We start from the raw sequence: 13,505 nt of genomic DNA, 5'->3' as shown, positions 1-13,505 counted from the left end.
CAATGTGGTGCTGGGCATACATCTGGTACAGCAAATACTGGCAGACCCAGCAGAACTATTGAGAATGAAGAATTCCTCTTATTGAAACCTTTGTGTTTCAGTAAGCACTTTATTAGGGAATATTACAGTCTGGCAATAGATCACATGCCAGATTATGTCAACCAGGCTTAGTTATGTGGATGACTAAAAGAAATTCAAATGACTAGTTATGTTTAATTAGTTGAACATAGGTAATTCTGCTTCCCTATGTTCATAATGGGCCATTTATTGAGTAATTGTAGCATATAGTAATGCTGTTTATCTTAAATATCTAATGCTTCCTCAAATTTATCTACAAACTTCCTTCAAAATTATTAATATATAATCTGACTGCATTAAAAATTCTTCAGAGGTGTAGCGTACATGAATTATGTATATTTATATATTTGGAAACTAATTATTTAAACAAGTAAAAGGCAAATTAATCTGTGCATTTTGGGTTCTCTTTTCCCTCTTGGAGAAGCAGAAACAAGCTTTACTGTATGGGTGATGTTCTCAAACTTGTTTTCACTCTTGTGATCTGCAGTGTGTGCTTCCTTCCTACCACATTTCACTCCTTTCTCTATCCCATGTTTTTCAGTGTCCTCCTTATGGCGAAGATTCAGTGAAATTAAGTTGTAAAATGATAGTATGGTGTTGCTGTTTTTCTTGAATGACATATCATTGTTCTGCAAGTTTTCAATAAATAGTCTTCCGTTCTCTTTTGCAAAAACAAGGCAACAACTACCACTGAAGGTATGTACTGTCTTTCAGAGCAGCTTTGGCCTCTGTTTCTGTAAGGAGAACTGTGCTAAGCAGCTGGCAGTGTCATCTGCATGTGAAGGATGTCTGTCTTTAAGAATTAGGGTAGACTTAACTTTTGGGTACTAACTGGGACTAGCAGCCATTTTGCAGGAAGACATGTTTTCCTCAGACTATTTTGTGAAAAGTATTATTTTTCAACCACAGCTCATGTGTGGAAAACTGTTTAGAAGGACAGCAGTGAATATGAATAGTATGAATATGTTCTTTAAAAGAACCTGAGCCTGTGGTTCCAGTAGTTTTAAGTATATCAGAAATGTAAAAGGCAATGGCTCTGAGATCACTAGGAGAAGATCACATGCAACATGTAGTTTCTCAAAAATCCCAAAAGAGTCACTACTATTAACATGAAGTCCATTGAATGTACCTGTAGATACTGAGTAAATCCATCTTCTCCTTTATGCAAGAAAAAGACTTAAAAAAATTTCTGTGTTTTTTCCCATCATTAGATATTGACTGCTAGATATTGTCTGCCGAGCTGAGCATGAGTGGGACCCAGCTGTAGTTGAACTTGTGCAGTGTATAGGAAAAAACTTCCTTCTGTATCTATTATCTCGTCTCTAGAACTTGTGTGTGGGACAAAGAGGTGTTTTTTCAAAACATGCTGTACATTCAGAGCAGTAACTAAAACATGAGTTTTACAAAAATGTTTAAAATGTGAAATGAATTTTGATATTACTGACTTTTTCTAATATGTGTCTTTAGGAAAGGAGAGAGTTTGCTTTATCATTTGGAAGTAAACAGTTTCTTAAAACAGTGATTTTAATACTACAGGTATGGCATAACCTTAAAAGTTCTAATTTCCTCATGCTCTGAGCAGAAATATTATTTAACATATTGAAGAGGAATAATACTAAGAATATTAATGTAATCTCCTCAAGAGGAGATTGCAGCTAGTTTTTCTGTCACTGATTCTTCAGTGGGGCAGTCGCTGGCTTGTGTATCAGTATTGATGTGAATGTTATGCGTGAGACCTGAAGAAGTCCAAAAAGCTACTATTTTTTTTTTCCTTACTTCAGAAGCTTAGTGACATCTGGAAGACGATTTTATTTTTGGGCAGTTATACTCATTTATGCTTCAATACTACCCCATTTAGTATTCATATGCTTATCAAATTTAGGCTTGCTCTGTTTGTGCCATTTTGAAACCCATTTTAATCACACAGCGTATGATTCTAGCAGTCTTTTAGAACTATTTATTTTAAAAGTACGTGATCTAAAACATATAAATCAGTGAACTCTCAAGTTGTGTGCAAAGCTGTCTCATTTTGTCTGGGGTCCTGTGCCTCATCAGGAGAATTTAAATGTAACGTGTTTGTGCTGTTTAGCATGTCACCTGCACAACAATTATCCAAAGCTCAAAACATAGATCTGCCCATATGAAAATCAAATTACTGATACCAAAGTCCCTAGTGCACTTTATGATGTCAAGGCTGAAAAATTACTTAGAATAGACAGTTTGATTAATTTGATTTGTTTAATAGTTTCAGATCTGTCTTCATAGATTAATTTAGGAAGCAGGATTATTTCTTTTAAGAGTGATACTGGAAGTAGTCAACTTGCAGTAGGATGAAGGTTTTATAGGCAAATTGTAAGATCCAAGCAGCTGTAATTGTGATGTAAGGATGGAAAATTAGGTGGAGAATAGACTAGGATGGATATTGATAAGGAAGTACGTGTTTAAAGATAGTATAGAAGAAAGGCTAAAAGCACCTCAAGTTTGTGTCCTAACACATACACCACACAGAAAATGGAAGAAAAGCACTAAACCTGCTAGTTTATTATCTGATATGACTAAAAAAATTTGTGGACGAGCCTACCTGTTAATTAAAAATGAAGTGTATTTTTCTTGCATCAGTTTAGTATAATATTTATTTTAGAAAGGATGTATGGAAACTTGCAAAAAACTGAAGGTACTTATGTTTAGATGCTACTTTGTCTCTTCCTTTGCTCCCAAAAGGCACGGGGGTGGGAGGAGGAAGAAGCTGTATTAGTATTAGTTGAGTTCTGCAACAGTGGATCTCTGCCCTGGATAAATTTAATACATGCACTGTCAGTAAGATATTTTAGTCTTGACTGATGAACATGTTGTAGACCATTGAGATAATCTGTTTGCGGTAGACATGATTAAATTTTTAGTGAAACAGTGACTTCTGTCAGTTGACTTTGAAATCGTGGTGACTCTGATATCTACCCATATGTCACAGGGAACAGTTTGTGCAGTGCCATATACCTTGTCCACACTTTTCCATCTGTGCTTAAACATCAGCTAGGATTTTTTATTTTCTTTCATTGTGGAGAGCTCTTGTGTGTGTTTTTTTTTTTTTTAATTGATAGAACAAATAAACAAAACTGGCTAATTCTGCTCCTCTGTTCTTTTTTCCAGATTATGTATATATCCCTCAGATATCCTAATTCCCACATAAATTTTTTTTTTTGTTCTTCTTTCACACTGCTGAAATAACAGAATTATCTTCTTCATCTTGTGTGGAGAGTTTCTTCCCTTATAATTTCTGAGGTGGTTTGTTCTAAATTTGGTATGGAAACTTCAGGTTCCTTGGAGCTTTTGATATGATGCTCTCTGACAAATCCCCTGTGAGTTTAGAAACTGCCAGTATCTCTTTCTAGGACTCTTCTCTCCATTTTTCCAAGCCTCTGTTATTTTTGTTTCTTGGCGTAGCAAATGCCTTCCTACTTTAACTTTATCTGATGCATTTTTCTCTAGTCTAACAATTTCCACTTGAACTTATCAGAGGAGGCAAACATCCAGGCAAAAAAAAAATTACGGTTAGTTTCGGCTGTGCTCTGGTTTGAAAAAATAACAATCATGATGATTAGGAAGCCATTTTGGGCAGTGTAGGGCCTTTCTGGTTTTTGTTGTCATTCAATCACAGCTTGAATAGTATGGCTTTACAGACTTAGTGTATGTGCTTCTCTCAGGCCTTGGCTGAGAGCCAGTTGTCTGCCACTTGATCTGTACACAGTGCAAAATTACTCAAAGTGGGCTGATGAAGTGCTTGGAATGACCGAGGAGTTGGTGACAACTATACTACCCCATACCTGAATTTATTGTTATTTTGTAGCTGAAAACATTTACTGCATTAACTGCTGCTTTGAGCTGTGCAATTTCACCGAATTTCAGAATCACCAGGTTGGAAGAGACCTTCAAGATCATCGAGTCCAACCTGTTCCCTGACACCTCAACTAAACCCTGGCACCAAGTGCCACATCCAGTCTTCATTCATCTTCAGCTTTTATTCAGTCTGTTATGATCTGTTCTGGATGTGGTTCTGTGTAGAGTGCTGTCTTTTTTGTGGCCTCAGAAACTAGGACAATCCAAAACTCTTCAGTCAGGATGTTAATGCTTGCTGACTAAGCAGAGGTTCACTGTACCTCTGGGTTCCAGTATTACTCTTAAAAGAAATAATCCTGATTCCCAAATTAATCTATGAAGACAGATCTGCAACTACTAAACAAATCAAATTAATCAAACTGTCTATTCTACAGTTATTGAATCCACTCATGAAACCCATGAAAGGTGTGGTTCCCTGAATCTGTAAGAGGTGCAGGTCCTGAACAGCCCAGCATTTGCCTTTGTGGCACTGTACTTGAGTAAACTGAAAGTGGAAGTGTTCATTCTGTGTTAGGTTGGAGGGTCTTGAACCAAGAAACCTCCAGGAAGAGCTGTTCAATTGTAAATCTTTCCTTTTTCCTCTCTTTTCTCTTTGTCTTATTTTGAGTTTAACAAATACTGCTGTAATTTGCATTCTTCTGGACACAAAGGCTGGTAGGGTGGTGCTATGGTGGCTGCAGTTTGAAGGGATTTCTGCTGTTTGTTATTTGGACTTGGGATTCAATTTCTAAGTTCTAATAAATTCTGTAAATGATCCCAGAATTCTGAATATGTAATTTATAAATAACCAAAATAAATAACTGAGAACATTGCTGTTTCTGCAGCCATTAGTCTCTTATGGCCTAAAGGCACTTAGTGTAAAACTCATGTGTCTTACTTTGGTGATATTCCCATGATCAGTTTTGTATGAGGAGTGATAGTGATGTTATCAGCCTGAGTTTGCTGGTGCCGTATGGATGTGTAAAGGTGCACATATGCTTTTAAAAATGAACAAAAGAGGTCCACTTGCAAAAATCTCAGGTAGGAGAGACAGAAGATTGGTAAATTCCAAATAAGAAAAGATTTCAAATTGACAGAAGAGAAACAGGAAAGTAAAACCTCAAATGATGAAAGTGTTATTTAATTGTCAAGTAGAATGCTCATTAAGACATTAAAATTTTTTTTTCCTACGAGGTCTCATTTTATTTAAATTCTTCTTGCAGCTATATTACATAAGTCTTTGTTGTCACTTGGTTACTACAAGTAAAATTAAATTATGTGCTTTAATACCATTGTGGAGAAATATCTGCGCATCTTGTAGAGAATCCAGGGACTCAAAAGTTTGTGGTGAAATAACTTATATCTCGGATTTGTTTTTAACATGTAGTGTAGTGTGAGCAATAAAGTCGTAGTGCAATAATCTCTGGATATCCATTGCAAAGCCAATGTGGAGGCTTAGTTATGGAATAAATAATTTGATTGCTTCCTTCCAAACTCTGTGGATCTTGTTTTGCTATAAAATTCTGCCTTGTTAATATCAGTTTATGTAATAAATTTTAATTTATAAGCATCTTCAGAAGGAATTAAAAATTTGTTGGACTTTGGAGTTGAGGACCATATTATAGTCAGTCGGTGTAAAGGCTTTGTGGTAGAGAAATTGACTTTAGTTTGTCCCTGCATTGGGATCTGAGTCTGGGTGTGCAGAGAAGTATCCCTGTAGCTGGGACTGTAGGACCACTTGCTACCTGGGATGGACAATGGTAAAAGAAGATTTTTTTTATGGTACTTGCACTCATGTAGTGGAGCCAGTTGTGAACATACTGGCATTTCACAGATATGTTTTCAAAGATCTGAGAAGCGTCTACTTTGGATGTGAGAACTGAGATACTTCTTGGAGGTTCTTCTGATCAGTGTGTTTTGGGAAGAACAAGTGGCATATGCTTAAGAAGGTGACGATCACTTGCTAGCTTGCAAGCCTTCCACCAGAGCATGAGAGTGATAAACTATTCAGGTAGTAATAATACTTTTGTAACTGTGGTTGGAAAAAAAATAAATCAATCTAGTTACCCAGATTCTCTTCTTCTGTTTTCAGAAATTTCTGTGGCTTTGTACCTGAGATAGGTATGAAGAGAAGAAGAAAAGTCAGGTTGAAGGTCTTCCATTGTGGAATGGTTAATCCCAAACAGTTCAGGTTTCCTGTGGTGTTAACAAGTGGACATAGTGTTGCTCAGCTCTTACCAGCATTGCCATAGGCGCCACTATGGTCTCCGGTGAGGATATGATCTTAAAATGAGGTTCACATCCCTTTGTTCTTTTGGTTGTTTGGGTCACACACCTTGACTCCAGAGCGCCTGGTGAATTCACTTTTCAGCAGGCTCTGCATCGCCAGATCTTGTGAAGCGAGCGGCAGGGTGCATCTCCCCTTGGTCACAGCACGAATGCCGGGGTGTGCTGCTGGCATTCGGGGAACGAGGACAGCCAGGCCTTACAGGGGCTGGGCTGCCGATCACTGAGTGGGCAGGAACCCACCAGCATCGTCAAGACCAGCTCCCAGCCCTGCAGGGCACCATTCCCAGGAGTGACCCCGGGTGCCTGAGAGCATTGTCCAAACGCTTCCTGAACTCTGCCAGGCTGGCGCTGTGACCGCTGCCCTGGGGAGCTGTTCAGTGCCCTAACACCCTCTGCGGGAATTACTAGGTGTTCAAAAAAAGAAAAAAAAGGAAAATGAATTATTACTTTTCAAAGTGTATTTGGGGGACATTAGAGGAGACCACTAAAAGCCAAAATCCAGGTGTGCCTAGCTTTTTCCACGTCTGGTTTCTCACCCCTGTGTGAAAGTAGTGATTTAACACCTCGCTTTTTGTGACAAAAATGATTCAAAGAGCCATATTTTTCAGGGCTTTTGATCTGGAGGCTTTCGCGGGTGTGCAGTAGCTCTTAGCAAGGTGCCCGGGAAGACGATCCGTGCCGGGAATCCTTTGTTTCGGGGTTTTTCCCCTCGGCGGGCACCCCCCGCGTCCCCCCCGCCGGCGGCGGCGGTGGCGCGGCCCCCGCGCTGCCCCCGCGGGCTCGGGCGCGGAGCGGCGCCCCCCGCTCGGCGATGGTTCCGCCCGCCGTGCGCGGTCATGTGCGCGGGCCCGGCCCTCCGAGCGCGGCTGGGCGGCCTCGCACAGCGCCGCGTCCCGGGCCTCCGGCGGACAAAAGGGCGCAGGGAAGCGAGACCTCCGGAAGGCGAGGGCAGGCGGTGTCGGTGGTGAACGTTTTCTGATTTTTCCAGAAATCAAGCAGAAGACTGAGCTGCTGATGTCAGTTAACTCTGAGAAGTCGTCCTCTCCAGAAAGGTACGGCCGCATCCCCGTCCGCATGAACGCGGGGCTTCTCCCTCTGCCTCCGCGGGGCTGCTGGCATTGTCCGCGTGCTGCATGCTGGATCTCGCACCGTGCCCACCCAGCCTGTCCTTCTGGTCGAGCTTTGTGCGTTTTGGCCGAGGTTGCGGGTGCCGGGCAGTGCCCCGGAGCCCGGCGGGCTGCAGCATGCGGATCCTGGCGGGGCTGGCTGGTGCGGAGCCCGCGCCTGTCAGGCGAGCGGCGCCGCGCAGACCCCGCCGCGCTCCCCGCGCTCCCCGCGCTCCTGCCCCTTCGCATCGGTAGCAAATAGAACTTGGCGAAGCGTTTCGTGCCCTGTTGTGTGGAAAAGGGAGTGTCCTCTGGAAAGTAGCTCAGGAATCGCAAATCCCCCTATTAGTCACATTCTGTAAGATAGATGTGATCCCTGTTCAAGTCTGTGCTAGGAAATGGAGCAGTCGCTGCATGCAGTAATGGTTCATGCCTGCAGGTAAGGACAAAATGACTCAGAAGTGTTTTTAAAGCAATTATTTTATCTGTCAATCAGATTAGTGCTATTTCAAGTAGCTGTTTCATTTTTAGGGAAATACTTCAAGGTACTAAATGTACATTTAAGTCTTCTGACGTGAAATAGCCTCCTGGTGATTATTTTGTTGATTTTAAATAAGCCAGCCCTGCTCACTTCTGTTTTGCTTACAGCTGCATTTTAGGGCATTTTTGGTTTTGAAACTGCTTCAGTCTAGAGAAATATAATACCATTTCCCCCCCATTATTTACAGTAAACCTTTTAGCTGTATGCAAAAGACCCTCTGAATGTTCTGTTTCACCATTTTAGTACTGGACGTTGGTGAAAAAATACTGTTAATTTTAAGCTCTCAAATTGTGTTAGGCTGAAATAATGAGCTGAAATTTATTTTATTGAATGGCTCAGCATAGAGAGACATGATAAGGCACTGAATGCTATCTTAAGGAAACAGGCTAAAAGAAATCTTTCAAAATGAACGAGTGCTGTGTGGCATGGGTGGTTTGAAAAACCAAAATGAACAATTTAATTTGATTTATAAGTATATTTATGTATGATATGTAGAAGCAAACTGCATTGCCTTTCGCCAGCTGTGGTTATAACAAAATACCAGCAATAACGATACAGAAAATGGTGGGGGGGAATGGGATGTTAAGTCACCTTTCCAAAATGGAGAAATATAAGAAGAGCTTTGAGAGGAATTTATGTATTTACTTGTTCAAAATTAGGAATGAGGAGAGAAAATGCAATTGTTTATTTGTTAACCTTTATCCCACTCTTATGCCTAAAATTTTTAAATATAAGACTCATAAAATGGTGGTGGTAACAGGGAGGATGATAGAGTGAAAATAGTAAAGGAACAGGTGTTAACTTGATTTTTGGAAAGACTTACATTGGCATTGCTGTGTGGGAATTTGGTATATAATACAGATACTTATTTTATCAAAATGAATGTTATGCAGCACCCGGCATCTGATCAGTCTGGTTTTGAGCAGAACATACTCATGGTTGAACTAATGGTAGTCCTAGATGAAGAGGTCCTTCTAAAGGATCATAACACAGGTAGAAAAAGATGCATTTGTCTGAGATTCATTTGAATGACATTAATTAAAAAGTCAGATTTTTTTGAACAGCATGATGTATTATCATGCAATAAAGATTAAAATGTGACTGTTGTATATGCACACAGATTTGTTTTGAGGATTTAAATATGTGGTGCTGTTCACCTGGAGATTGGTTTGACATATCGGCTGCATGGTCAGTTATAAATGAAAACATCTTTATTTCATGGGAGGGTTTTTTTTTGTTTTTTTTAAATAACCACATTCTTTTCACCTGTCTAAAAATAGACTGAATTTTTTTGCAAGCTGTTATGAAACAGTGCTGTCTATCCTATTAGCTGCCAGTTCCTTTCAAGGCTCTTTGAAAATGAATATAGAATATGTTAAAAAAGAAATGATTATAATATTGAGTGTTTGAACTGTTAAACTGGCCTAATTTGCTCTGTAGAAGAATTGCAATGTGTATTTATGCCATACAGACATGAGAATATGCATGCTCTTGAAAAACACAGAAAGGGAATTAATTCTTGCATATTTATTTATTGCTGGTTTTTATCCTTGCTCCTAGTAGTTGGACTTCTTGTGAAGCTTGAGTTCTCCGTGTGGGAATGCTGTGTGGAAGATCTGAAAGAGTCCATGGCTTGTTTCTTGTTTTCCACACTAGCAAAGGCTGCTAGACAGCGCTTGCATAGCCAGAGGGGAGGGGAGAGGAGGTGCTCTGTGCCTTCACAGCCACTGATGAAATGGGAATAGAGAAGGAAGGAGAGAGAAGCCCATTACTTGCCTCCTTCTTTGGCTGGTCTTTGTTTTTACAAGACAGTTTAGTGTTTGTAGGTTTTCCTGCTCATTTGGCAAGTTCAGCGTGCTGTCACATCTTACTGATGAGAAGAAAGCTGGGATATAATGGATGGTTTGGCTGTTATGGAGGCTCAGCATTTTAGAAATCCTGCAGTGTTCTCTTAGGATAGTTGCTTGTTATGAATTTAAGAACCTTTTAGGAGACATTAGCAAGAAAGTTGAACCTTTTTGTTGAGGAACCTCTGAGATGTTTAAAGACTTTTGCAGCCTTGAAAAGGAAATTGATACAAACTTGAGACGTTTTTCATAGATGCTTCCTTCCTTTTCACTTCCCTTCTCCCTAGAAAAACTGAAGTTGCAGAATTGAGGTGATGAGATTAAGATACCTGTGTTTTGGCATGCCGTGGGATATTTCATGAGCAGACACAATCAGGCGGAGTCTTTATGTCCTGAATTTCCGAGTAGTTCACGCTGCCCTGGGCCAAAGTCCCGGTTCCTTGTTGATAAGGTAGCCCAGGTAACTGCGGATGCGAGCGTGGGCTGGGCAGTGGATCAGGTAACCCACTGCGGCTGCCGGCGCTGAATTGATTTGTTTGGATGTCTGAGCCTGAAGGAGACCATGGATATGTTTTCCTACACCGTGCTTACGATGTGACACTCACCTGGTTTCGTTATCTAATGAGTAGTAATTAAACTGCCACGTACTTCTGTGTTCTTTGCGTTTCCCTGCGGGCTGCATGAGGTTACTGCTCCAAGGCTTGCAAATGTCCTGAGGAAGCAGGTAGCAGCACCCAGGTGGAGGAGGGATGGTCTTTTAGAAAGCCCTCCAGGAAAGTAAAAATAGTTTTTCTTTCTGGTGTATGAGTTTTGCACTCTTCTCATCTGCAGCATAGGGAATGCTTTGAGCTGCACAGATTTTTTTCTCCCCCTTTTTTGGGGCTGTGTGGACCTCCTGGCAAGTTTCCGTTTCTTTTTGAGAAAAGTTAATTCTTTCACCTGGATGACTTGATGGATGTAATACTTTGCTTTTTCACATTTTAGGACAAAGAACTTGTTATTTCTTCAGCTCTGGTTTTGGATGCTAAATGTGTGTCAGCAGTGCAGTTTTACCATGGAGCCTTTTCTCATAAAGGTTTTAGCAAGGCTGATCAGTCTGAAGTGTTTGACCTGCTCTTTTTCCCTCTTCCTACAAGCGCTGCATATGCATGTTTCTTTGAAATGAGTTTCTGCTTCAGTGTTTTCTGAAAAAACTAATAGCAGCCACTCATGAACAGTCCTAAAGTAGGTAGCTGGTATGTATATAATTAAATTTTCATCATTTTGGGGGGTTTCATAAAGAACAGTAAAGGGAAGATACTTTCAAATGACAAGTTTATGTTAATCTCTGTTAGAAGTATTTGGTGTCAGGTGGTGCAGGCAGGTTTTAAGGAATAATGGTACTTTTTGTTTGGCTTTTTTTTGGGGTTTGACTTAAGCCTTGGGGTATGTATACCCCTCTATCTTTGTAATTTATCTTTGCAGAGCAAATTAATGTGTTTCTCACTGCTTTTACATAGTTTCTTCATCAGGTCATGCCAAGGAGGCATTCGGGGATAAAGTAAAGGAGGAAGAAATCTGAAATAGTGAGAAGGAAGGAAAAAGATGGAGGCTGAGTACTGTCTGCTTCCTTTTCTGACAGACCTAATGTTAGTTGTTAGAGGAGTCATTGTGAAACAAGTTATAATGTCAAAAGATGCCTTCAGGTTTCGGAACATTTTTTTATTCTGTTTTATTCTGTTTTTGTGTGTGTGTATTTCTTCTTTTAATTTAGTTGTGGATGCACTACTTTTAAGGTAGAATTGTAACTTGTAATAAATATAGAAATAGTGTTTAAAAGTAGAACCATCAGCTAACAACATGATATGTAAGCTGATACTGCTGTATGTCAGATAAATGGTTTAGAATATTTGTTAGATAATAGGGCATTATAAGATAATGATTCCATTATTTATGTAACTTAACACAGAAAAAAATAGTTGTCAGAATAATGCAACTATTTCATCAGTTCCAGTAACTTTTAAACACCATTTCAAAATACTGTATTTTCTTTAGATCTCCTTCTGCTTTTTTTCTGCTGGTTCTTTTTTATAGGATAAAAGAAATTTTGTACATCTTCCATTTCAGGACAATTCAAATCTAATTTTAGTGGTCATACAATTATAACTCTTCTGATTTGTTTAATATATAGTAACAGTGACCAATATATATTTTGCCTCCCTTTTTTTCCCAAAATTACAAGCTCATTCTATTTGTTGTATTTTATCTCAGAAGTAGAAAGAAAATCATCCTAGCTTGGTGTGGGCCCTAAGCTGTTTGTCCAGGGAGGCATTTTATTCTACCACCAACTCCGTTGGGTGACATTGTACCTGTATATCTCTCTTAGACTAGGTGCTTAATTTTAGATCACCAGTTCTGGACCAAAATAAATCCTATATTTTGTGTGGTTTTCATATTAAAGGTTCCAAAGTCTCACTTGTTTTAGGATGTGAGGCTTTTAAGTGAAATATGAAAGGGATGTGGAGGCAAGGAATGTTGCAACATGCCATTGTCCTTGTGTAGGAAAAAATGGAAATAGCTTATATAGAAGCAGCCACTTGTGGAGCATGTTGAAGTGATATTTTTAGGGGACACAGTACACTTTTTTTTTGAGCTGGTAGAGCCTCTATCTAGGCTTTGTAAAGATTAAGAATTTTAAGTGTATTTTGGTTTCCAGGGATAGACTCAGTTTATTTCTGCTATAAATAAATTTTCTGATGTTCATTCTATCTGGAATTTCTTCTATAGGTAAAAAAATTACAAGTGAAATACATAATTAGTAACCCTACTACTCAGATGGCCTATGCACTGCTTAATTTTTTTCTTTAATTATTTTCTTTTAATGATTAGCAACTTTTCATTGTGCAGGTATTTGTGAGGTATTTATTACAGGGAAATTTCTAATATACTTTCTGAAAACTAAAACCTCAGATTTTGTCAGTTCCTGTTGGAACTAAAATGAGAGAATTTTGTGAGAGATGGAAAGTTCTGGGGCATTGTATGAGGTTTTCCTGTACGAGAACTATTCACTGGAAACGAACTCAAGCAATCCAGTGGTAGTTTGAACACAGTTATTTAATGGCTAAAACAAAAGGTATGTAAAAGATTGGAAAACCATGACTTGCACAATATACTTTCTAAGGTATTCCAGTTCCATCCCCGGTAAAATGCTGGGGAAAAAAAGTAATGGATCATTTTAAACAAAGCCTTTTGTATTACAGATTTAGTCTGTTTCATGACTTGAAACATTTTGCCTAATCACTGTCTTGGTCATGCCTTCACTAAAATGTCAACTCCATCCCCATGGTGAACGGTAAAGGAATGTTACCTGAGAGATTGCATAAAACGATGTGTACCTATGCCCAAAGCTTGTATTTCTGTTGTTGCTCTAGTGTATTACAGGATAAACTAATCAGTGGTTTTCTGTGTCTTCATATTATATGCATATTCATATTGTATACTTACAAATCAATAATAAAATGCTTAGATATTAATGTAATTCAGTGAATTTACTGTGTTGTGATACATGTGTTTTCATTGACCCAGGATTGATGTAGTTACTGAGGGATGCTATTAAGCAAATGCATGCAAATTTAAGTATTCCATTTTGTTGCATATTTTGTGTTATAAGCATATTATCAGGAAATTGTGCCATCTTTCAGCTTTTGACTTTATGTGAATCCTACTGTACAGTTTGGAGGATATCTAAACTTTGCAGTGGACTGAAAAATACCTTTTCTGTCCAAAGGGTGT

General features: G+C 39.2%; 1 protein-coding gene across 5 annotated transcripts in view; it reads left to right on the top strand.

Annotated features, from left to right (window-relative positions):
* Nucleotides 1–13,505, top strand: part of SRPK2 (SRSF protein kinase 2) — a 126,136-nt gene that overhangs the window by 33,985 nt on the left and 78,646 nt on the right. The window contains exon 1 of one of the 5 annotated variants that reach the window (XM_041405462.1): nucleotides 7,090–7,292. The exons of the other annotated variants lie outside the window; for them this stretch is intronic. Coding sequence (XP_041261396.1) covers nucleotides 7,255–7,292 — 38 coding nt within the window. The 5' untranslated portion in view covers nucleotides 7,090–7,254. Of the gene's footprint in view, nucleotides 1–7,089; nucleotides 7,293–13,505 lie in introns of those variants that run through there. 5 annotated transcript variants of the gene reach the window in all.

This window comes from Onychostruthus taczanowskii, unplaced genomic scaffold, assembly GCF_017590055.1.
Source record: "Onychostruthus taczanowskii isolate IOZ18803 unplaced genomic scaffold, ASM1759005v1 scaffold23, whole genome shotgun sequence".
Lineage (NCBI taxonomy): Eukaryota > Metazoa > Chordata > Aves > Passeriformes > Passeridae > Onychostruthus > Onychostruthus taczanowskii.
Note: the sequence above shows the minus strand (reverse complement) of the source record. Positions and strands in the feature narration are given on the sequence as shown.